The 21,070-nt window shown below is 45.8% G+C and overlaps 1 protein-coding gene across 1 annotated transcript; it reads right to left on the bottom strand.

Moving 5' to 3' along the window:
- Positions 1-3,918: 3,918 nt before the first annotated feature.
- On the bottom strand, positions 3,919-8,176 carry NKX3-1 (NK3 homeobox 1). Its single transcript, XM_016959239.4, has 2 exons — positions 7,837-8,176; positions 3,919-6,871 (listed from the first exon to the last, which is right to left on the bottom strand). Exons 1-2 carry the CDS (start codon positions 8,120-8,122, stop codon positions 6,453-6,455), a joined length of 705 nt encoding a protein of 234 aa, XP_016814728.3. The 5' UTR covers positions 8,123-8,176; the 3' UTR covers positions 3,919-6,452.
- Positions 8,177-21,070: the final 12,894 nt, after the last annotated feature.

The raw sequence follows: 21,070 nt of genomic DNA on the forward strand, positions 1-21,070 counted from the left end.
GTGATATGGTTTGGCTCTGTGTCCCCACCCAAATCTCATCTTGAATTGCAATTCCAATGTGTCAAGGGAGGAACCTGGTGGGAGGTGATTGGATTATGGAGGTGGTTTCCCCTATGCTGTTCTCATGATAGTGAGTGAGTCTCACAAGATCTGATGGTTTTAAAAATGGGAGTTTTCCCTGTGCTCTCAGTTCACTTCCCACCTGCCGCATGTAAGACTTGCTTGCTTCCTCTTTGCCTTCCGCCATAAGTGTAAGTTTCCTGAGGCTTCCTAGCCATGCTTGCTGTTAAAACTGTGGAATTTTGAGTAGTTAAGCTTCTTTCCTGTATAAATTACCCAGTCTTGGGCAGTTCTTTATAGCATTGTGAAAACGGACGAATACACTAGGCTTTAAACAAATTCTCTATGTATCCCACAGTCATTCCAATGAGAAAATAGGACTTTTCTCTGTGTATCACACTTTTCTCTCTACCCAGTCACCTCCCCAGTATGGGCTCTCCCCATGACTGAGCTGGCTGGAAACAGGTGAAGAATGCCCAGTTAGAAGATGCCACACAATGGATCTATCCTAAATCTCTGTCCTAAATCTATCCTAAACTCCATATTGGACCCAGAGCAAGCTCAGGAAATAAGTCAAGGCTGCATCTACAGCCTTTGCATAAATTAGGGGAGAACATACCATGGAAACTGAAATTCTTTTCCTTTCCCTTGCAGACTTTAGATAACCCTTTCCACGGGGTAGTCTGTCTGGGAAAGTTTGCATGAAGGCCAAGTCTAGGCTAAACTAGGAGCTCTTCATGTCCCAGGGCTATCGGTCCTGCCCTTTTTCTTGAGCAGTAAATAACTCTCAGCTTTGAAAAGCATGCCCTGGTGACGTGTTCATCATGGCCATGGGAGGAGCAGAGTCTGGCTGTCTGGGTGCAGAACTCAGAGCTCCAAGCCTCGTCTGACACTGATTTTCTCACCGCGAAAAATGGTGGGGACCGTGGCCCTGAGAGTGACCAAGGAAAGGATCTTATGTTTTATAGTGGATCACATGGTGCTCCACTGAGTCCCCCTGTGCAGGGCTGATGTGCCCCCTCCCAGCTGCTAGGCATATTGGTGCAATGAATCGCAGCTGGGTCCCTCGATGGCCATCGCCTAACACTGACAGGACTGTATTGCCCAAGGTTATTCTCATTTTTGGGAGGCAGCTGATGCTGGGATACAAATGTCCAGCCTACGATCCTCAATTTGGTGCACAGTGGTTTTGGAGCTTCTTAAGGTATTGGGTGAGGCCTCAGTTGCAGCTGCCTTAACCCTGCCTTCCTCCACCACACCTGACTAATTTTGGTATTTGTGGTAGGGACAGGGGTCTCACTATGTCACCCAGGTTGGTCTTTAACTCCTGGGCTCAAGTGATCCTCCTTTCTTGGTCTCCCTAAGTGCTGGGATTACAGGTGTGAGCCAAGGCGTCTGGCCTCAGTACTTCTTTTAAAAACTAGTAATGTCCTTCTCCTCAACCCTGCCTTCCTCACTTCCTCCCAGATGTGTCCCAAGCACCCTCTCAAGAAAGCTTCTGTGTGCAATTCCCCATTCACTGGAGCTGTTTCCCAGGCACCTAAGCTAAGTGACTTTCTCATAATGGCCACTGTTTCCTTCAAGGTCAGCTTTAAGATGTGTGAAATTAACATCACCCTACAACAGTAATTTGCTTTGATAGAAGGAAAACGTTGTAGATGCAAGTCTGTGACATTCATTTCCCCTCTGACAGCTATGGTTGACCTTCCTAAGGAGGCTTGGGGAGAACCAATGGGACCACAGATGACAAAGCTGCAGTGGCTCTAGACACTTTCACCAGAAGTAACTTGAGAGACAAATTGAAGAGAAATTCCAGATGCCACGAACATGTGGCATGCTAACTTGGATTGCTGGATGGCATGCTAAGGGGAGTTGCGAGAAGAGGGGTGTGAGATTAGCAGAGATATTGAAAGAAAGTTGGAAAAGGGGGAAAAAGAGGAGGGAGAAGAGGACTTTCTTAAGGGATGGGAGATTTTTATGTAATTTCCTGGATTAGTTACTTTTTTTTTTTTTTTTTTTTTTTTTGAGAGGGAGTCTCCCTCTGTCGCCCAGGCTGGAGTGAGTGCAGTGGCACGATCTCGGCTCACTGAAAACTCTGCCTTTCAGGTTCACGCCATTCTCCAGCCTCAGCCTCTCGAGTAGCTGGGACTACAGGCACCCACCACCATGCCTGGCTATTTTTTTTTTTTTTGTATTTTTAGTAGAGACAGGGTTTCACCGTGTTAAAAATCTACATCTGTTAATTAACTGCAAGTGTCTTTGTAATTTGAGAGCTCATGGCCTTCCAGGGAAGGGGAGGATGGTTACAGATTTGTGCAAAGAGGTAAATCTTACGATGTGAGCATGCCAAGAAAAGCCTCACCTGTGTGTACATGTGCTTAAAGGATTAGAGCAAAGTTTGAAATTATGATATATTTTCTTTAGAGTAAGCACCTTACTCTTTAAGCTTCTATTTCCTTGAAGAAGGGAGGAAGAAACCATCAATTCTTGAAGGTAATCAGGTGCATGGGATTCTCCTCTTGTGGGATTTAATGAAGGTTTAAGTGCAGGGAGATGAAGGATGTGTTGTTTATGTTTTATTTTAACACATTAATAAAACCTATTTTTCATACTTGTGATTCCAGTTTAAAGGCGTCACTTGCAAGAGGTCTATCAGCTCTGGATGAAGGTGACATTTTTTGCGAGATGCAGGAGCCAGGGAAGTTATAGTGTGAGGGCTAGCGGAACATAAAAGGGGATTTTTTTTTTTTTTTTTTTTTTGAGACAGAGTCTTACTGTGTCACCCAGGCTGGAGCACAGTGGCGTGATCTTGGCTGACTGCAACCTCCGCCTCTCGGGTTCCAGCGATTCTCCTGTCTCAGCCTCCGGAGTAGCTGGGATTACAGGCGTCTGCCACTACGCCCAGCTAATTTTTGTATTTTTAGTAGAGACAAGGTTTCACCATGTTGGCCAGGCTGGTCTCGAACTCCTGACCTCAGGTGATCTGCCCACCTTGGTCTCCCAAATGCTGGGATTACAGGCGTGAGCCACCGTGCCTGGCCAAAGGGGAACTTTTAAAGAAGGATTGCTGTAGTCTTTGTGTTCCCTTTAAGGTCTTCAAGAAATGTAAAGTAAATACTTGGTTATCTTTTTTTTTAAACAAAAGGTATTCCTTGGCTGGGGTAGGTGATTATTTAAATGTTTTTATTTTTATTTTTATAGGATCGGGGATACAAGTGCAGTTGTGTTGCATGGATCTATTGCACAGTAGTGAAGCCTGGAATTTTAGTACCCATTGCCCGAATAGTGAACACTCTACCCAGTCGTTTTTCATCCCTCACTTTCCTACCACCCTCCAACATTTTGGAGCCTCCAGTGTCTCTTATTCCACTCTGTATACCCATCGTTTAGCTCCCATTTCCAAATGAGAACATGCAGTTTCTGACTTTCTGTCTCTGAGTCATTTCACTTATGATAAGGGCTTCTAGTTCCATCCATATTGCTGCAAAAGATGTGATTTCATGATTTTTGATGGTTGCGTATGTATTCCATGGTATATATGCACCACATTTTAAAATCTAATCATCTGTTGATGGACACATAGGTTCAGCCCATGATGTTGCCATTGTGAATAGTGAACAGTTGATTATTAGACTGAAGAGAGAAAAGGCCTTCCTCCCCCATGACTTAACAGGAACGAAGGACGTTGCATTTATAAAAGGATGGCCATCACCAGCTACTGGGTAGGCTGAGGCTTTTGATCACCATAGGTTGTAATTGGTGTGTTAGGTGGACGAGGGCAAGAGGATATGGTAATTAGAAATATCTAAGTTACACAGCATGTAGTTTTTAGGAAACTGAAAATCACACACACATAAATCTAATAAAGACATGGGTACTTTATTTTCAAAACACTCATATGTTGCAAAAAACACATAGAAAAATAAAGTTTGGTGGGGTTGCTGACTAAACTTCAAGTCACAGACTTTTATGTGACAGATTGGAGCAGGGTTTGTTATGCATGTAGAGAACCCAAACTAATTTATTAAACAGGATAGAAACAGGCTGTCTGGGTGAAATGGTTCTGAGAACCATCCAGTTCACCTGTCAGATGCTGATAGACTAGCTCTTCATATGTTTTTCTACCAGTTCAGAGATGGGTTAATGACTAGTTCCAATGGGGAAAAAGCAAGATGGATTCACAAACCAAGTAATTTTAAACAAAGACACTTTTTTTTTTTTTGCAACACAATATACATCACAGTGAAATGTGTAATCCTTGCAAATTGCAAGTTGAAAGAATTAAATTCAGAGGAGGGGAGAGAAAGAGTACTCAGTAGGGACTGAGCACTAAATGCTTATTTTAAAAGAAATGTAAAGAGCAGAAAGCAATTCAGGCTACCCTGCCTTTTGTGCTGGCTAGTACTCTGGTCGGTGTCAGCAGCACGTGGCATTGAACATTGCAATGTGGAGCCCAAACCACAGAAAATGGGGTGAAATTGGCCAACTTTCTATTAACTTATGTTGGCAATTTTGCCACCAACGGTAAATTGGCCCTTCTAATAAAAGAAAATGGAAAGGTTTCTCACTAAACAGAATTAAGTAGTGGAATCAAGAGACTCCCAGGCCTCAGCGTACCTCATTAGTAATGGTTTTGTTGTTTCATATTTTTCTAATGTCTCCCCTCTACCAGCTCACCTGAGATAACAGAATGAAAATGGAAGGACAGCCAGATTTCTCCTTTGCTCTCTGCTCATTCTCTCTGAAGTCTAGGTTACCCATTTTGGGGACCCATTATAGGCGATAAACACAGTTCCCAAAGCATTTGGACAGTTTCTTGTTGTGTTTTAGAATGGGTTTCCTTTTTCTTAGCCTTTTCCTGCAAAAGGCTCACTCAGTCCCTTGCTTGCTCAGTGGACTGGGCTCCCCAGGGCCTAGGCAGCCTTCTTTTCCATGTCCCACCCATGAGCCCTCCACTGGACAGCTCAGTAAGCCTGGCCCTTCATTCTGCGCTGTGTTCTTCCTTCTCTATGAAAATCCAATACCTCTTACCTCCTCTGTATGCAAAGATTCTCAAGGATTGTCAGACTTCAAACGTAACAGTAGAACCACCAGAGGGTCCTATAAATGCAGCAGTGACCTTCTCAAGATGTCAGGTCTTTAAATAGGATTTGGGATTTAATGCTATGTATTTTTAAAGGAAAGAAATAAGAGTTGCTAGTTTTAAAAATGCATGTCTTTTAGCCAATTCAGAATCTGCCCCCAAACTTTTTTAAAAAGTCAAGACAGATAAAGCTTTGGGGAGACGGAAAAAAAAAAAAAAAAAAAAAAAAAAAAAAAAAAAGACCAGATCTCGGGCTAAATAAGCGAGGCATAAGTTAGGTGCAGCCAGACTAAAAATCTGGACTAAAATGAAGCCCTTTAGTGAGTAATTGCTGCAAAAAAGGAACACAAAATTTTAAAAGGAGGGAAGGAAGAATTATGTTGCCTCTCAGGATACAGTATATATGATAGCCTGAAAACTCCAGGAAACTTCTGATTCTAAATTCTCCAGCCCAAGGGAAAAAAGTTGAGAAGAGGCCTTTCTACTTTCTGCTAATAAAAAAATGCAACAGCCCCTAGCAGCAGTGTGGAGACCCTCCTCAGGCCCCTGTCTTGGACAAGCGGAGATTCTCCTGGCCCGGCCCCCACTCTTGCAGTGGAGTTCTGTTTATACAGCTTGTCTTAAAATCACAGCGAGTGCATCTTGTTCTATTTGGGCCACCCTGTAAATACTTAAGTTGGCATACCATTTTAAAAGGAATAAAAAGGAATAAGAAAAGCTGATATTTTCATCTCCTCCCACCCATCTCCCCCTCCCATGCAAATATGTGCTGAGCATGAGGGTGTTCTCTTGGAGACTCTCTATTTGCCCCTCTCTTTTACAGGGACAGAGAGAGCCTTGGCCATATTCCAAGGCCAACAGGAGGATTCTGGACTTAAGTTTAATTCAGCTGGTGACATCCTCATCCTGGTTGTCCTTTCTCCTGTTAGGTTTGCTCTTTCAGAGTTGATATTCAGTGACACAGGAGGATGGAGTTGCAGAACAGAATCCTTGGGTGTACAGCTCATCCAAAATCATACAAAGTGCTGGAAATACCACTTGATTTTCCCTCTCTCCCCTTCAAACAGGTAGCCAGAAGCAAAAAAAATGACCTACAGTATGCACTGGGGGAATGACTTAGATATTAAAACTTTCACTGTCTCTGTTGTTTCATTGTCTCACCAGTGAAGAATCTGAGATTTCCACGCAAATCTCCAATAGCTTTGGTGTGCACACCTCTTGCTCCCTGACCTTGGCCCCTTGTGCTTTTCATAGAGACACCCTGGGGAAGGTAGTTTTTGATCATACATGGTTGTCACCTGAGCTGGCATTACCAAAAAGCTGGGCTCCAGCTGCCCACGCAGTACAGGTATGGGTAGTAAGGATAGCTGTTATACACGGAGACCAGGGAGGCCCGGGAGAAGGCCTCCTCTTTCAGGGCCGGCAAAGAGGAGTGCTTCTCCAAGTCTCCCAGCTCCGAGGAGAGCTGCTTTCGCTTAGTCTTATAGCGTCTGTTCTGGAACCATATCTTCACTTGGGTCTCCGTGAGCTTGAGGTTCTTGGCCAGGTGGGCCCGTTCAGGGGCCGACAGGTACTTCTGATGGCTGAACTTCCTCTCCAACTCGATCACCTGAGTGTGGGAGAAGGCAGCTCGGGAGCGCTTCTGCGGCTGCTTAGGGGTTTGGGGAAGCCTTGGAAGGGCGCCTGAAGTGTTTTCACAGTCCGACAGATAAGACCCCAACTGCCTTTCTGGAAAGGAGAGTGGGGAAGGAGGGATGGGAAGACAAAAGTTACATGTTAGCAGGGAAGAGAACAGAATTCAATCCACCCTTATCTCTTTAGTGAGTGAACAAACAGCCCACTGTCATCGTGGATACATTTCACTTTTTTCACATGACTAAGGAGCTCTCCGGAGTGAAGAGTGAGTAAATATGTTTATTACGCATTCATTTTCTAAGAATCATCAAGAACCCAAAGTTAGAGGCGTTTCGTGGTTGAACTTTCTCCCTACTGTCTAGTAGAATTAGATGGGGATTCTGGATCTGTGTGCTGAGGAGAGGCGGGAGAGGGAGGCAGGGAAAATGCCGTGGAACAAGATACCCGGGAAGGCCAGACCAAAAGACATCCGGTGTTAGGATCCAGGTGGGCAAGAGAGGGCTTGTGCCACTGGAGACGCAGAGGCAGGCTCATTCTGGGCTTTAATTCCCTCTTCGCTAAACGAGGGGTTCGGTCGCCTCATCAGAAGTGACAGGAAAGAAAATAAGTGGACTCTCTCTCTTGGATACCGGAGGGAACCCCAAATGTACCGCTTTACTGCCCACGGGATTGGGAAGCACACGGAGGCTTTGCTGGTCAACCCCTGCTTTGTCACTGTTAATAAGTTATTATTAGTTCTCATAACGACCGGGGGGCTGGCGCCGATCGCGGGTGGCGCGGGGCGGGATCCGCTCCTGGGACGGTGGAGGGCGGTGGCGCTGCGGTCGCGCCGGCTTCTGAGCCCCGGGGAGCGGAGGGCACGGAGCCGGGCGAGTCCTGCGGTGTCAGAATCCTGCGCCGCCCTGACGCTGGGGCTCAGGGTTCATTCCGGGGGCGCGCGCGTGGCTGCGGAGGCGGGAAGGTCCCTCTGCCTGTCGCCGCGGAGCCCCGCGTCCCTGCACCCCGAGCTCTGGGGGGTCCGCCTTGGGCTGCCCCCCTTCCCCGGCCTCGCCGCTTACCTGGCTCGGTCTCTGCCAGCGTCTCGGCCTCCTCCGGCGCGGCGCGGGGCCCGGTGCTCAGCTGGTCGTTCTGCGCCCCGGCGCGGCTGCGTCCTCCCTCTGGCTCTGGCTCTGGCTCCGGCTCCGGGTCGCGCTGTCTCTGGCTGCTCGTGCGGCCGCCTTGCCGCTGCGCGCCGTCCCGCAGGATGTCCTGGATGAGGAAGGACGTGAGCGGCTTGGACGGGGTCGGCGGCGCGGCCCCCTCCGCTTTCGCCTCCCCGGGCCGCGGCTCCGGAACCCTGAGCATCCCGGCGGCCCCGCTTTGGCCCGACTGCACCCGCCCGGCCCGCACCGCTTTCACTTTCCGCCTCCCGGCTCGCTTATAGCCCAGGGGAGCGGGCCGCGCCGCCCTCCCATTGGCCACGGGACGGGCCGCGCCGCGGATTGGCCGCCCTGAGCCCCAGGTGACCCCGCCGATCTGCGAGTCCTGAGCACTGCCCGGCTCCGCTCCTCCCTAGGGGATTCCTTCCCCAGTTCCCTCTCCTTCCCCAATTCCCTCTCCTTCCCCAGTTTCCTCTCCCTCTCCAGCTCTCCTCCCTCCGCCCTGAGCCGTTTTCCCAGGCCAGGAGCGCACCCCAAAGCGGGGCTCCTCTGCCCCAACCCACCCGCAACAGAGAGAAGCTCCTGGGGATGGGATGATCAAGACAAACAGTCCCGTTAGCTCTTCAGGACCGTCAGAGCCAATTACAGGGGATGAGCACGCAGTCACTGCAGCCGCGCGGTACCGTGAGAGTTCTGGGTGCTCTCTCTCTCTGGGAGAGATGGTGCAAACTCAGATCTGCAATATCTACGATCTCAAAGAGGCATGACAAGTAGGTGCAGCCAGACCCCAGGCTGAAAGAAGGAAAACACCTTTGCCAAAGCCTTTTCCCGTTGCAGAAGTGGTTTTCTTTGGTGGTTCCTTTATCCGCAATAACCTGTTAACTTTCCTTCCTCCCTAGACACATGACATACCATCCTTTTGAAAAGTTTCCAGACGGATGGAAGGCGTTTTAGGCCAGGACACATGCAAAAACTGCATTTAAAAAAGCAGTTCAAAAGAACATCAGCATACTCTTTTTCCAGATTACCAACTGTTAACATTTAACCCATTGGCTAAACAATGGGTTAGCCAAATTGGTCCAACCGGTACTGTGACTGGACTGGACGGTACCGTGACAACAGACGAAAGTGGAACAGAGATGATGGAAGTATTTTCTTTCCTTGTCTTTTCTCTTCTTTTTTTTTTACGGACAGGGTCTCCCTCTGCCGCCCAGGCTGGAGTGCAGTGATGCCATCATAACTCACTGCAGCCTCGATTTCCTGGATTCAAGTGATCCTCCTGCCTTGGCCTCTCAAAGTGCTAGGACTACAGGCATGAGTCTCAGCGTCAGGTCGATGATGGAAGTATTGAATTAATGTTAAATTTACTGAAATTGCACACTGTACTGTCAGTGTACAAGAGAATATTTTTAGGAAGTAAACACTGAAGTAAGTAGGAGCAAAGGCACAAGATTTATGAAACTTACATCAAATGGTTCTGAAACAAGGATGCAGATTGATAGATCCCACGCCATAAAGCCAATGGGTTGAATGGTAACAGTTGGTAATCTGGAAAAAGGGTAGGCTGATGTTTTTTAGAACCATTTTTTAAATGCAACTTTTTTGTCTATCCTGGTCTAAGACGCCTTCCATTCGACTGGCAACTTTTCAAAAGGATGGTATGTCATGTGTCTCTGGAGGAAGGAAAGTTAATAGGTTATTGCTGATAAAGCGACAGCCAAAGAAAACTACCTGTGCAACGGGAAAGACTTTGGCAAAGCTGGTTTTCTTCTCTCATCTTTTCAAAGTCTCTTTACATTAGAACATTCTTTAATGTTTTCTTTTGAATCATTGTAGATTCACAGGAAGTTGCAAAAATAATACCTCCAGTGTCCTCCAATGACATCTTATACAACTGTAGGACAATGTAGAAAACAGGAAATTTACGTTGGGACATTACAGTTAACTAGACTACAGACGTTATTTATTTATTTATTTAGAGATAGGGTCTTGCTCTGTTGCCCAGGCTGGAGTGCAGTGGAGAGATCATGGCTCTCTGCAACTTCAACCTCCTGGGCTCAGGAGATTCTCCCACCTCAGCCTCCTGAATAGCTGGGACTACAGGTGTGTGCCACCCTGCCCAGTTAATTTTTGTAGTTTTTGTAAAGATAAGGTTTCACCCTGTTGCCCAGGCTGGTCTCAAAGCCCTGGGCTCAAACAATCCTTCCGCCTCCACCTCCCAAAGTGCTGAGACTACAGGTGCAGGTGCGAGCCACTGTGCCGGGCCTTATTGTGGTTTAAATTTTTAACTTGCATTTCACAAATGCCTAGGGATGTTGAATACCTTGTCATGTGCTTGTTTGCCATCCATATTTCCTCTTTGGTGAAATATCTGTTCAAGCCTTTTGCTCATATTATAATTGAATTTTTCTTTCTTTTATTTTTTAACCATTGAGTTATGATAGTTCTTTATATATTGCTGTTTGTAAGTCTTTGTTTGGTAGGTGATTTGCAAATATTATCTCCCAGTCTGTAGCTTGTGTTTCCATCCCTCTAACAGGATCTTCAACAGAACAAAAGATTTTAATTTCATTGAAGATCAATTTATGAATTTTTGAATTTTACAGAATGTGATTTTGATGTCCTGCCTAAGAACTCTTTGTTTAGTCCTAATACTGAAGATTTGCTCCTATGTTATCTTCTAAAAGTTTTATACTTTACTCTTAAATCCATGATTCCTTCAGAATTAATTTTTGTATATAGTGTGAGGTTTAGATTGAGATGGCCTCCTTTTATTTCTAAAATTGAGAGTTGGGTATGAATTATTTAATAACAAGTGCTGCCATTTGGAAAATATAAAGTCTTATTCTTATGACAAAATAAATTCCAGACAGCTCAAAGATGTAAAACACAAACGAGCACGTGAAAAAAATATTTTAACTACACTTCATCAGTGAAGGAATGCAAATCAAAATCACATTGAGACGAGCCTTTTCCACCTTTCAGATTGACAAAGGTTAAAAAAAATGGATAATATCCAGTGTAAGTGAGAGTGTGGAGGAACAGCTGCTCTCATACAGCCATGCACTGCATCGTGACGTTTGATCAGTGACAGACAGCATATATGACGGTGGTTCCATAAGGTTATGATACTGTATTTTTACTGTACCTTTTTATGTTTAGATATGTTTACATGCACAAATTCTTACCGTTGTATTACCTTTGCCTACAGTATTCAGTACAGTAACATGCTGTACATGTTTGTAGCCTAGGAGCAATAGGGCATACCATGTAGCCTAGGTGTGTAGTAGACTACATCCATCTAAGTTTGTGTAAGTAGCTCTATGATGTTTGCACAGCAATGAAATTGCCTAACATTGCATCTCTCAGAACATATTCTTGTCCCTAAGGATGCATGACTGTTTTTGGATGACAACTTGGGAATATTTGTCAAAATTAAAACTGAGCGTATCCTTTGACACAGCTATTCTGTGTTTGGCAATGTGCCCTGGAAGTGCACAAATACACAATGTATTGACTTGGGAACATATCTTCAATTTGGTCAGAGACTGGTTCAAGCTGCAAAGCATGTTATAGATGAAACCCATTGTATAAAACAGCACTGTAAGTTACCTATATAATGTTTTTCATTTGAACACTTTAACGTACAGAATGTATCAGGAACAAGATTTATACAGAAGTATTCTTTTTTTCCATAGAGTAGTTACCTCTGCTCAGTGAGATGGAGACAGTAGGTTGGGAGAGGGACAGGAGGATAGTGGAACAGGTGTATTTCCTTGTACTCATTGATAATTTTAAAAAATGAAAAATATCAAGTTGGAGCTGAGCCTGGACTGCCCTCCTCCACCGCGTCCTCCTCAGGCCTGTGAGTGGGGCCACAGCTCGTGATCCTCGGCCTCACCTCACTGCATCTTTTCTCCCCTTGTGCTTTGTATTTGGGGGTGTGGATGGCTCATCTTCTTTATGAGACTATGAGCTCCCTGAGAAGGGACTGTATCCTCCTCATATTTGTACCATCTCTAAAGTCTGGCTTAGTTCTCGGCATACAGAAGGCGCTCCATAAGTGCTTGCCGGCTCAATGTCCGGCTCCAGTTGTTATGACACATCTCACTGGCTAGCAGAATTATCCATAAGGGGCCAAAGGACCCCCAGGCAAATCACAGTGGAAGGCTCGTCCTCCTCCCCTTGCTGTGTTTATGCAGTTTAAACCGGGTGAAAATGTGCAAGGCAATCTGGAGACACTCAGGGGCTGCAGCCCAGAACAATGCCCCCTTCCAGCGATGGCCAACCCCTAGTCCCCAGATTCTGTGAATATGCTATGTAAATAGACAGAGAAAGTTAATGCTGCAGATGGAATTAGGTTTGCTTGTCCGCTGATCTTGAGATGGGAAGGTTATTCTGGATTATCGAAATGGGCCTGTTGTGTCACAGGGGTCTTTATCAGTACAAGTATGAGGCCAGAGAATCAGAGTCAGACAAGATATGACAACTGAAGCAAGGCTAGAAAGAGTCAACTGTGGGAAAGACTCAACTGGCACTTGCTGGCTTTGAGGGTGCAAGGAGGCCAGGAGCCAACTGATGCAGGCAGCAGGGAAAGAAAAGAAGTGGATTCTCTCCTAGAGCCACCAGAAGGAACACAACCCTGATGACAGCTTGATATTAGCCCAATAGGCCAGTGTGGGCTTCTGATCTCCAGAACTATAGCATAATAAATGTGCATTGTTTTAAGCCACTAACTATATGGTAATTTGCCACAGCAGCACTAAGAAACTAATATAGGGGCACTAGTAAAAGAGCAGCAGTGATGAAGGAGGCCCTACCAGCTCGACCTTGACTGCAGATGTGAACTTTGGATCCTTTTTTCCTTTTAAGTTATAAATGTCTCTTTAGACCCATGATCCCATCCCTTCATTAAAACTGGTGTGTGTGTGTGTGTGTGTGTCTGTATTTTCTTCCGGTCTTTGGCCATCTTCAATGGTAAGATAAATATAATTTTGTATCCTTTTTTCCTCCCAAATTCATATTACACATAAACATTTTTACATTGCTCCATTACATGTTTTAGAAACCATCTAAGAGCTAGGAGGGACCTCAGGATTATCTAAGAAAATGTCTTGCTTTTCTAGGAAGGAGCCTTAAGTTTACAGAGATGACAAGAACTATAACAAAGTTGAGTCCCTAAACTTCTAGGCCCGTGGATGTCTCCACTGCATCACCCTCCATCCTTCCACCCACCCCACCTGCCTCCCCTGCTACCTTCCAGGGTAGGAAGTACAACCAGAGCCCATAGAATTGGCCCCTATATGTGTGTTTGAAAATGTATCTGGGGTTTGTTTTAATCAGGTATGGTAAGACACACAGACCCAGAAGTGACTATCATGAAGGAAGGTGTTATTTATTTATTTATTTATTTTGAGACAGAGCTTTACTCTTGTTGCCCAGTCTGGAGTGCAATGGAGCAATCTTGGCTCACTGCAACCTTCACCTCCCAGGTTCAAGCGATTCTCCTGCCTCAGCCTCCTGAGTAGCTGAGATTACAGGCACATGCCACCCCACCTAGCTAATTTTTTTGTATTTTTAGTTCCCCATGCTGGCCAGGCTGGTCTCCAACTCCCGACCTCAAATAATCCGTCTGTCTGCCTCGGCCTCCCTAAGTGCTGAGATTACAGGCATGAGCCACCGCACCCAGCCTGGAAGAAAGGTTTATACTCACATACCCTAGAAGCAGGGGCACAGACTGCAGGGCCACTCAGGGAAACACCAGGGTCAGTTGGAACATAGAGGGGACTTTATGGTGGTTTTAATGGAAAGGAATGGGTTAGGCGAGCAGACAGCTACACAGATTTAGGATTGGATAGTTAGTCACAATCCTCAGCTTCCCTGTCCTCCCTCCTCTTCCTTATTGACATTCTCCCCTGCCTCTCCCGACTGGTTTGTCACTGTTCCCACTCATGTTATGCTCAGTTCTATCAGTCCTAGGCCTTTTTGCAAGCTGCATGTACATTTCCTGTCTCTTGTTTATATTCACTGGTTCAATTTCCACCCAAAAGGCTTTGTAGCCCTCTCCAGCCTTCATTGATGGCTCTGTGGCTCATTTGGGCACATAATCTTATATTGCTTTAGAGTATTTAATCTTTTGATGCTCACCAGTTGTCTCAGTCTGTTTGTGCTGCTGTAACAAAATACCATAGACTAGGTAATTGATCAAGAGCAGACATTTATTTTCTCACAGTTCTGGAGGCTGTGAAGTCCAAGATGAAGGTGCCAGCAGGTTCGGTTGTCTGGTGAGGGCTGCTCTCTGCTTCCAAGGTGGTTCCTTATGTTGAAGGCTCCAGAGGGGAGGAACGCTGTGTCCTCACATGGCAAGAGGCTGAACCCTTTGTAAACCCACTTTCGTAAGAGGCTTAATCCCATTCATGAGGGAGGAGCCCTCATGACCTAATCACCTCTTAAAGCCCCATCTCTTAATACCATCACCTTGGCCATGAAATTTCAACGCCTGAACTTTGGAGGGGACACATTCAAACCATAGCACCAGTTTTCTTGTAAACCTTATTGAGGCCTAGGGTTGTGTTTCGGCTTCTCCTCTTCCTGCCCCACACCAGGAGAGGGGAGAGAAGACTGACACCTGTTGAATGCTCACTCTAGGCTCACCACAGTGAGTCTATGGCTCACCATAGACATTCGATAAGCACTACAACCCAAAGGGGACTGTTTTGTGCAGAGAAGGAAGCTCAGACATGAAGGTAACATGCCCAGGTTCTCACTGTTAACCCAGGTTGTCCTGGCTTCAAAGCCCGTGCCTTCCCCGTGACCCCATGCACTGGGCACATAGCAGGTGTTCCATAAACACCTGTCGACCTGGCTGTTTGGAAATGGCTTTGAGAACAGATCAGGCTTTTTGACAGCCTGGGTTTCATTGTTTGGGTTGACACTGGGAAAAGAGAAAGTATGCGTCAGTTTCATAGAATGAGGAAGGCAGCCAGGACTGTGGACGACTTCCCGAGGGTTGCAGCGGTCGTCCACGGCTTCTCCAAAATTCCTAGCTTAGTTGACCCTATTTCCTGGCTTACTTCTCTTTTTCTTTTCCCAAGGGAGCCCAATAGCAGGGCCATTGAAGAATGGAACCAGAGGCAAATGACACTGCCCTCAGGCCACTCCCTTTCCTAAGTGGTTCCCCAGCAGCCCCTCCCCACTGGTCTTGCTCTGGACCCTACATTTTTCCCTGTGGCGTTTGGTTAAGATTATTGTCATGTGTTAATATGAAAATGTGATGTGAGTTTGGCGGCACATTAAGTGATTCTCCACCATTTACACAGTGGCATGAATTAGTCTGACCTTTATTTTCCAGCTGGTGGTTGGCAGAGGGCAGAGCTGCAGGTTATGAGAGACCGGGCACAAGAGGGGAGGGTAAAGAGACCAACTGCTGGGGCAGCGCTTACACACATTGAAGATCTTGTTAAAATGTAGATTCTGAGGCCAGTCGTGATGTCTCACACCTGTAATCTCAGCACTTTAGGAGGCTGAGGCAGGTGGATCACTTGAGATCAGCCTGGGCAACATGGCGATACTCCATCTCTACAAAAAACACAAAAAATTAGCTGGGCGTGGTGGCATATGCCTGTAGTCTCAGCTACTCAGGAGGCTGAGAGAGAGGCAGAGGTTGCAGTGCAATCACGTCTCTGCACTCCAGCAAAAAAAAAAAAAAAAAAAAAAAGGTAGATTCTGCTTTGATAGATCTGGGAGGACCCTAAGATTGTGCTTCTGAAAAACTCTCAAGTGATGCCTGTGCTACTGGTCCAGCAAACCCTCTCTCTCTTGAGTAGTAAGAGCTGAGGGCTCTGAGTGGCTCAGCCAGGGAGGGAGGGGGGCTTTATGAGGAGGAGGCAGAGGCCACTGTAGGTTCACACAATGGTCTCCATCGTTCCTCTTGGGAACTCCAGACCTCATGAGTTTCTGTGCTCTTTATCTCTTGCTCATACCCATTCATGCTTCCTATCTCATACCTGCCAAAAGTCCTCTTCCCTTGCATCCCAGAACCCTTAAAAAATATCTGACCTTGCCACTCTGTAGCTGTGTGTGCAAGATCTCCCTGCAGGGCTTTCTGTAAGGCCAAGGCATGAAGGTTTGGGAAACGTTTGCAGCAGATAATAGCTCAACCTCATTACACCCCTTATCAATGCTATGGCCCAAGGGATCACCAGGGGGGATTTACTGGGCAATAGGAATCCAAGAGTATTTTGCTAACGGTGCCCTGGTCACCTTTCCTCACCCCTCCATGGCTGCCGGCTTCTGGGGAGCCCCAGGCTGCAGGGCTGAGTCTGCAGAAGTTTCCCTGCCCTCTCACTGGGTGGCCTTGGTCCTTCCGAGCCTGTTCAACAGCTTAATGAAGACCCTCGCCTGGGAGATACATCGGGTGTTGTTTGTGTAAGGGAGGAGGCTCTGACCTTCCCACCCTGAGCTGCCTGCCAGAGCAATTTGAGACCCTCCCTCTGCCACTCCCTGCTGCACAGTGCCCACCATAAAGTGAAACAGGTTCTTGTAGCCTCCTGGCGCCCCAACATGACGCCTTCCCAGGTGGATGATCATCTGAGAAGGTGATGGAGCCCATTTCCAGGCACAGGGTGGGTGCAGATCCCTGTGGTGAGGGGCTGTAGGCTAGGCTTCTGCTTGGCTCTCCAGAGGATTCTACTGATCCTTGAGAGTGGACAGGACCTGGGGGACTGGAGAGGCTGCCTCACAAAGCAAACAGCTTTTTCCCTGGACTTCTGACTGCGGCTCCTCTGATGGATACTTTCCTGAAAATTATTTGGAAAAGCACAACGGTGGACCACTGGGTGGGGAGGAATTTGCTCAGCTGGGAGTTCCTATGTGGCCTGAGGCAAGTCCCATCCCTGTTGCTCCCAGGAAAGGAGGCAGGCAAGACCCTCCTGGTGTTTTCAGAGCTCATAAGGGAAATGGCCACCTCAGGCATGTGGGGAAGGAAGGACAGATGCCCGAGACCACCCTGCAGCAGCGCCCTGATGCCTGAAATGCTTTGGGCATGGACAGAGCCTTTCATCCATTCATATATTTATCCAGGCTCCCTTCCCCTCTCGAGGGGCTGGGGAAGGAAAGAAGGAGATAGGGAACAAGCTGGAAGGCATGGAAGCAGGGAATGGCAGAGAGAGGAGAATGTCTAGGAACAGGAGACATTGCAGCATTCCCATTTAAACATCCACAGAATTGCATGATAAAGGCCTTAGGTATCATTGTAGTAGTGGAGAAACTGAGGTTCAGATAATCTAAATGACTCACCAAAAATTACATGTCAGTGACCAAGTCAGAACTTCGACCTATGTCTCTCAATGTGTAGGTCAGTTTTGATTCGATCTCCTAAAAAATAGGATTTTTTTTTACGCTAACATGTTTTAAACAATTAAAAAAGTGGAGGTAATTGCTATAATTTGATTTATCTCATGTACTTTAAAAAAAAGAAACACAATGTCACAGGCACAGTCAAAGCCCCTTTCCAGTGTTTTACTTCTATGACATGGCAATGGAAATGTAAAGGACTTAAAAAAAAATCTCATTCAGATACTCTCCCTTCAAAGCCAGCAGTTAAGCCTGGGCAACATGGTGAAACCTCATCTCTACCAAAAGTACAAAAAAATTAGCCAGGCGTGGTGCTGCATGCCTGTGGTCCCAGCTACTGGGAGAAGGGGGATGTGTGTGGTGGGGAGGCTGAAGTGGGAGGGTTGCTTGAGTCTGGGAAGCAGAGGTTGCAGTGAGATGAGGACATTAATGCATTGTAAAGCATCCCACTGATCTCATAGCCACCAGCATCACCGATTTTATCATTAATATTTGCCACACTGAAAAACCATTGCCAACAGCAGCTATCCCTGGAGCCCTTAATCTATTGATTCAATGTCTCCAGTTCATCCCCAACTGTCAACATCCAAATAGGAAGGTAAAGGGCTTGACCTGAAAAAAGAAACCTGAATCATTGCTCAAAGTCAAATACAAAGGCTTGGAGTGGAGTTCCAAGGAGTTTGGGGGGAATTTCCTCTTTCCCACAGTGGGAAACTGGAGGCAATGGTGTCCCCTGGTGGGCAGTTTAAGTTCTGCAAGCAATGGCTGCTGGTTGCTCCACAGGTGTTACCTCTAGCACAGATGTTCTTGAAGTTATATGCAACACTCATATGTAATGAATCGTTTGTAGATTCTGAATGCAGACATCCCTGGATAGAGATCAGATCCCCATGGGCATCGCTGAGATCTTAGCCTTCTGAAACATCTGAAGGTGCTTTTTGGGCCAGACACTTTCCCTCCGAGTCACTCCCTCTGAAGCTGGGATGAAAATAGCAGGATCAAAAAAACACCACAATCAGAAGGCAGATGCTGGGTGCTGAATCATTAGCAAATATAGCTGTATGTTTAAGTAGTTAAAGAATAGGAGCAGCAAATTGTAATGAGTGCCAGAAGGCAACAGAATATAATGGAAAGCAAGTGGACTTTGGAGGCTCAGCTTCTAACTCTACCTTTAGTGATGGTGATTCTGCATAAGTTCCCTAATCCTTCTGGTCTTTAGTTTCCTAATTTGGGAGTTTATTGGGCTTCACTGGATTTTAGAATGTAGAGAGTGATTATGGTGATTAAATACTATGAAGCATGTCAAGAACTCAGCACTCGGTAAGGGTTTGAACATTCATTATTTTTACCTCCCTCTGCTCCTCCAATGGTTCGACTCAACTATATACCGTTATACAAACATTCATGATACTTTCACTGTCTGTATTGCCTTGTTCTGGGCAAGGAAGTGCAAGAAGGGAGAGGTGAATAGACAGCTGACTAGGGGTGGTGAGAATGTGGAGCAGCCAGAGTTTTCAGACACTCCAAGTGGGAATATAAACTAACACAACTCCTCTGGATAAATAGATCTACTAAATCTGGCCATATGCCTATCCCATGACTCAGAATTTCCACACCTAGTATATACCCATCAGAAATGTGCTCATATGTTCACCAGAAGACATGCACAAGAATATTTGGCCAGGTGCTGTGGCTCACGCCTGCAATCCCAGCACTTTGGGAGGCCAAGGTGGGCAGATCACCTGAGGTCGGGAGTTTGAGACTGGCCTGACCAACATGGAGAAGCCCCGTATGCACTAAAAATAAAAAAATAGCCGGGGGTGGTGGTGCGTGCCTGTAATCCCAGCTACTCGGGAGGCTGAGGCAGCAGAATCGCTTGAAACCAGGAGGCGGAGGTTGCGGTGAGCCGAGATGGTGCCATTGCACTCCAGCCTGGGCTATAAGAGTGAAACTCTGTCTCAAAAAAAAAAAAAAAAAAAAGAAAAAGAAAAAAAAAAAAAAAGAATGTTCATAGCAGCACTAATAAGAATAGCTCCAAGTTGGAGACAGCCCAAATGCCCATCCATCATGGAATAGATACATCCATTGTGGCATAATCATACAATGAAAACCAAACAGCAATAAGAGTGAATGAACTGTAGCCGCCCGCAGCAACATGGATGAAACTCACACACATCATGTTAAGCAAAGGAAACCAGACAAAAAGAGTATAAACCATATGATTCAACTTATGTTTACTTTTGCCTTTTTCAAAAACAGGCAAAATTAATCTATGATGTTAAAAGTCAAGATAGTAGTTTCCTTTGGGCGGTGCTGACCGTAAAAAGAGTACAGGAGAGTTTCTGTGGGGGAGGATATTAATGTTCTGTTTCATGATCTGGGTGCTGATTATATGGGAAGTTCACTTTATTAAATTTTATCTGGCTGTACATTTATTATTTATACAATTTTCTCTACATATGCTATACTTCAATAAAAATGTATATACATAAAGAAAATTGGCTAAAACTGATTTCTTCAATTAAGTGGCTTATGGTTTTACTGGAGAGCAATTAGGGAAACAGCCAACTGCAATCCAAGGGTGAACTATGTGCTACAACAGGGAACAAACCATGAGCTGTGACAGCTCGGAGCACCCTGACCAGAGTCCTTGACTGGGCAACTCGGAGGACTTCCTTAGGGGTGGCATTGAACTGGGCATGAAAGACCAAAAGAAGAAGACATGCCTTATGTGTTTTGGAGAGCCAGAGGTTTGCTGACTGCAAGCAGAAAGCATGCAGACCAATTTGGCAGGGAATGAGACTGGAAATGTAGGGAAGAGAAAGATTATTGAAACTTGTGTGTCTGGTTGAAGAATGCAGACTACATTTGAAAGTCTTTTCATCAAGAAACATAACTTTTAAAAAATCCTGTAGAAGCATGAGGAGTGGCTTGGAGAGAAAAAGGAATGGCTTGGCATCCAGGGATGCCAGTTAGGAGAAATTGTGCATGGTCAGGTGGGAGATAGTAACCTAGGGACCTATCCTTCTTCTATCTTGTTGCTCTCTTATAATCTAAGATAGCTGCTACTGCTCTCACCATTTCATCTGTATTCCAGCCAGCAGCAGGAAGAGAAGGAAAGTGGAGCCTGTGTCATGGAGAGTGCCCTCCTCACATCTGCTTACATCCTTTTGGCTAGGACATAATTATTTGGCTACCCCTCACTGCAGAAAGAGTCAGGGAAATATAATCCTTAGCTGGGAGACTGTGTGCTTAACTAAAACTCTGGGGTTCAATTACTAAAGAGGAAAGAGGGAAAATGGACATTGGATGACAGCCAGGTTGCCTCTCATCATAAGCATCTTTTGGACAGGAATCATAATGCAGATATTCAATTAATTGAATGAATGATTGGCCACAGTCAGAATAAATAGTTCCCTTCCTTGTGCTCCCATGCGATGTTTATAATGCACCTCTTCTAGTTTTCCATGTGGTATAATTAGCTGTAGAGGTGATGTTTCACCTGCCAGTTTGTAATCTTCTTGAGAATAGCACTAAACGTTCTTTGCATCCATGGGTCTCTCTTGCTGTCTATGCTCCCTCTTCTCAGTGCATAGAAGAGTACTTTGCCCTAAGTAATAGTTCTCTTGTAAATATTTTTTAATGATACTGATCTTATATTCACCCACAGTGCTTTATTTGTTATACTTGCTAATTAAAGTTAAGTTGATCTACAGAAGAATGGTTGGAGGAAGGAAACAAAGAACTTCCTTTTTCTCCATAGCCATAAATCCTGGCTGACAGAAATTCTTAGGGTCCC

The sequence above is a fragment of the Pan troglodytes genome, chromosome 7 (genome assembly GCF_028858775.2).
Source record: "Pan troglodytes isolate AG18354 chromosome 7, NHGRI_mPanTro3-v2.0_pri, whole genome shotgun sequence".
NCBI classification, from domain to species: domain Eukaryota; kingdom Metazoa; phylum Chordata; class Mammalia; order Primates; family Hominidae; genus Pan; species Pan troglodytes.

What these genes read in the sequence shown, in the direction of transcription:
- NKX3-1 (XM_016959239.4), bottom strand. Translation starts at nt 8,122, where the DNA reads ATGCTCAGGGTTCCGGAGCCGCGGCCCGGGGAGGCGAAAGCGGAGGGG. An exon ending in GCTGGCAGAGACCGAGCCAG is followed by an intron (nt 6,872 to 7,836) that starts GTAAGCGGCGAG and finishes TCTCCTTTCCAG; the next exon opens with AAAGGCAGTTGGGGTCTTAT.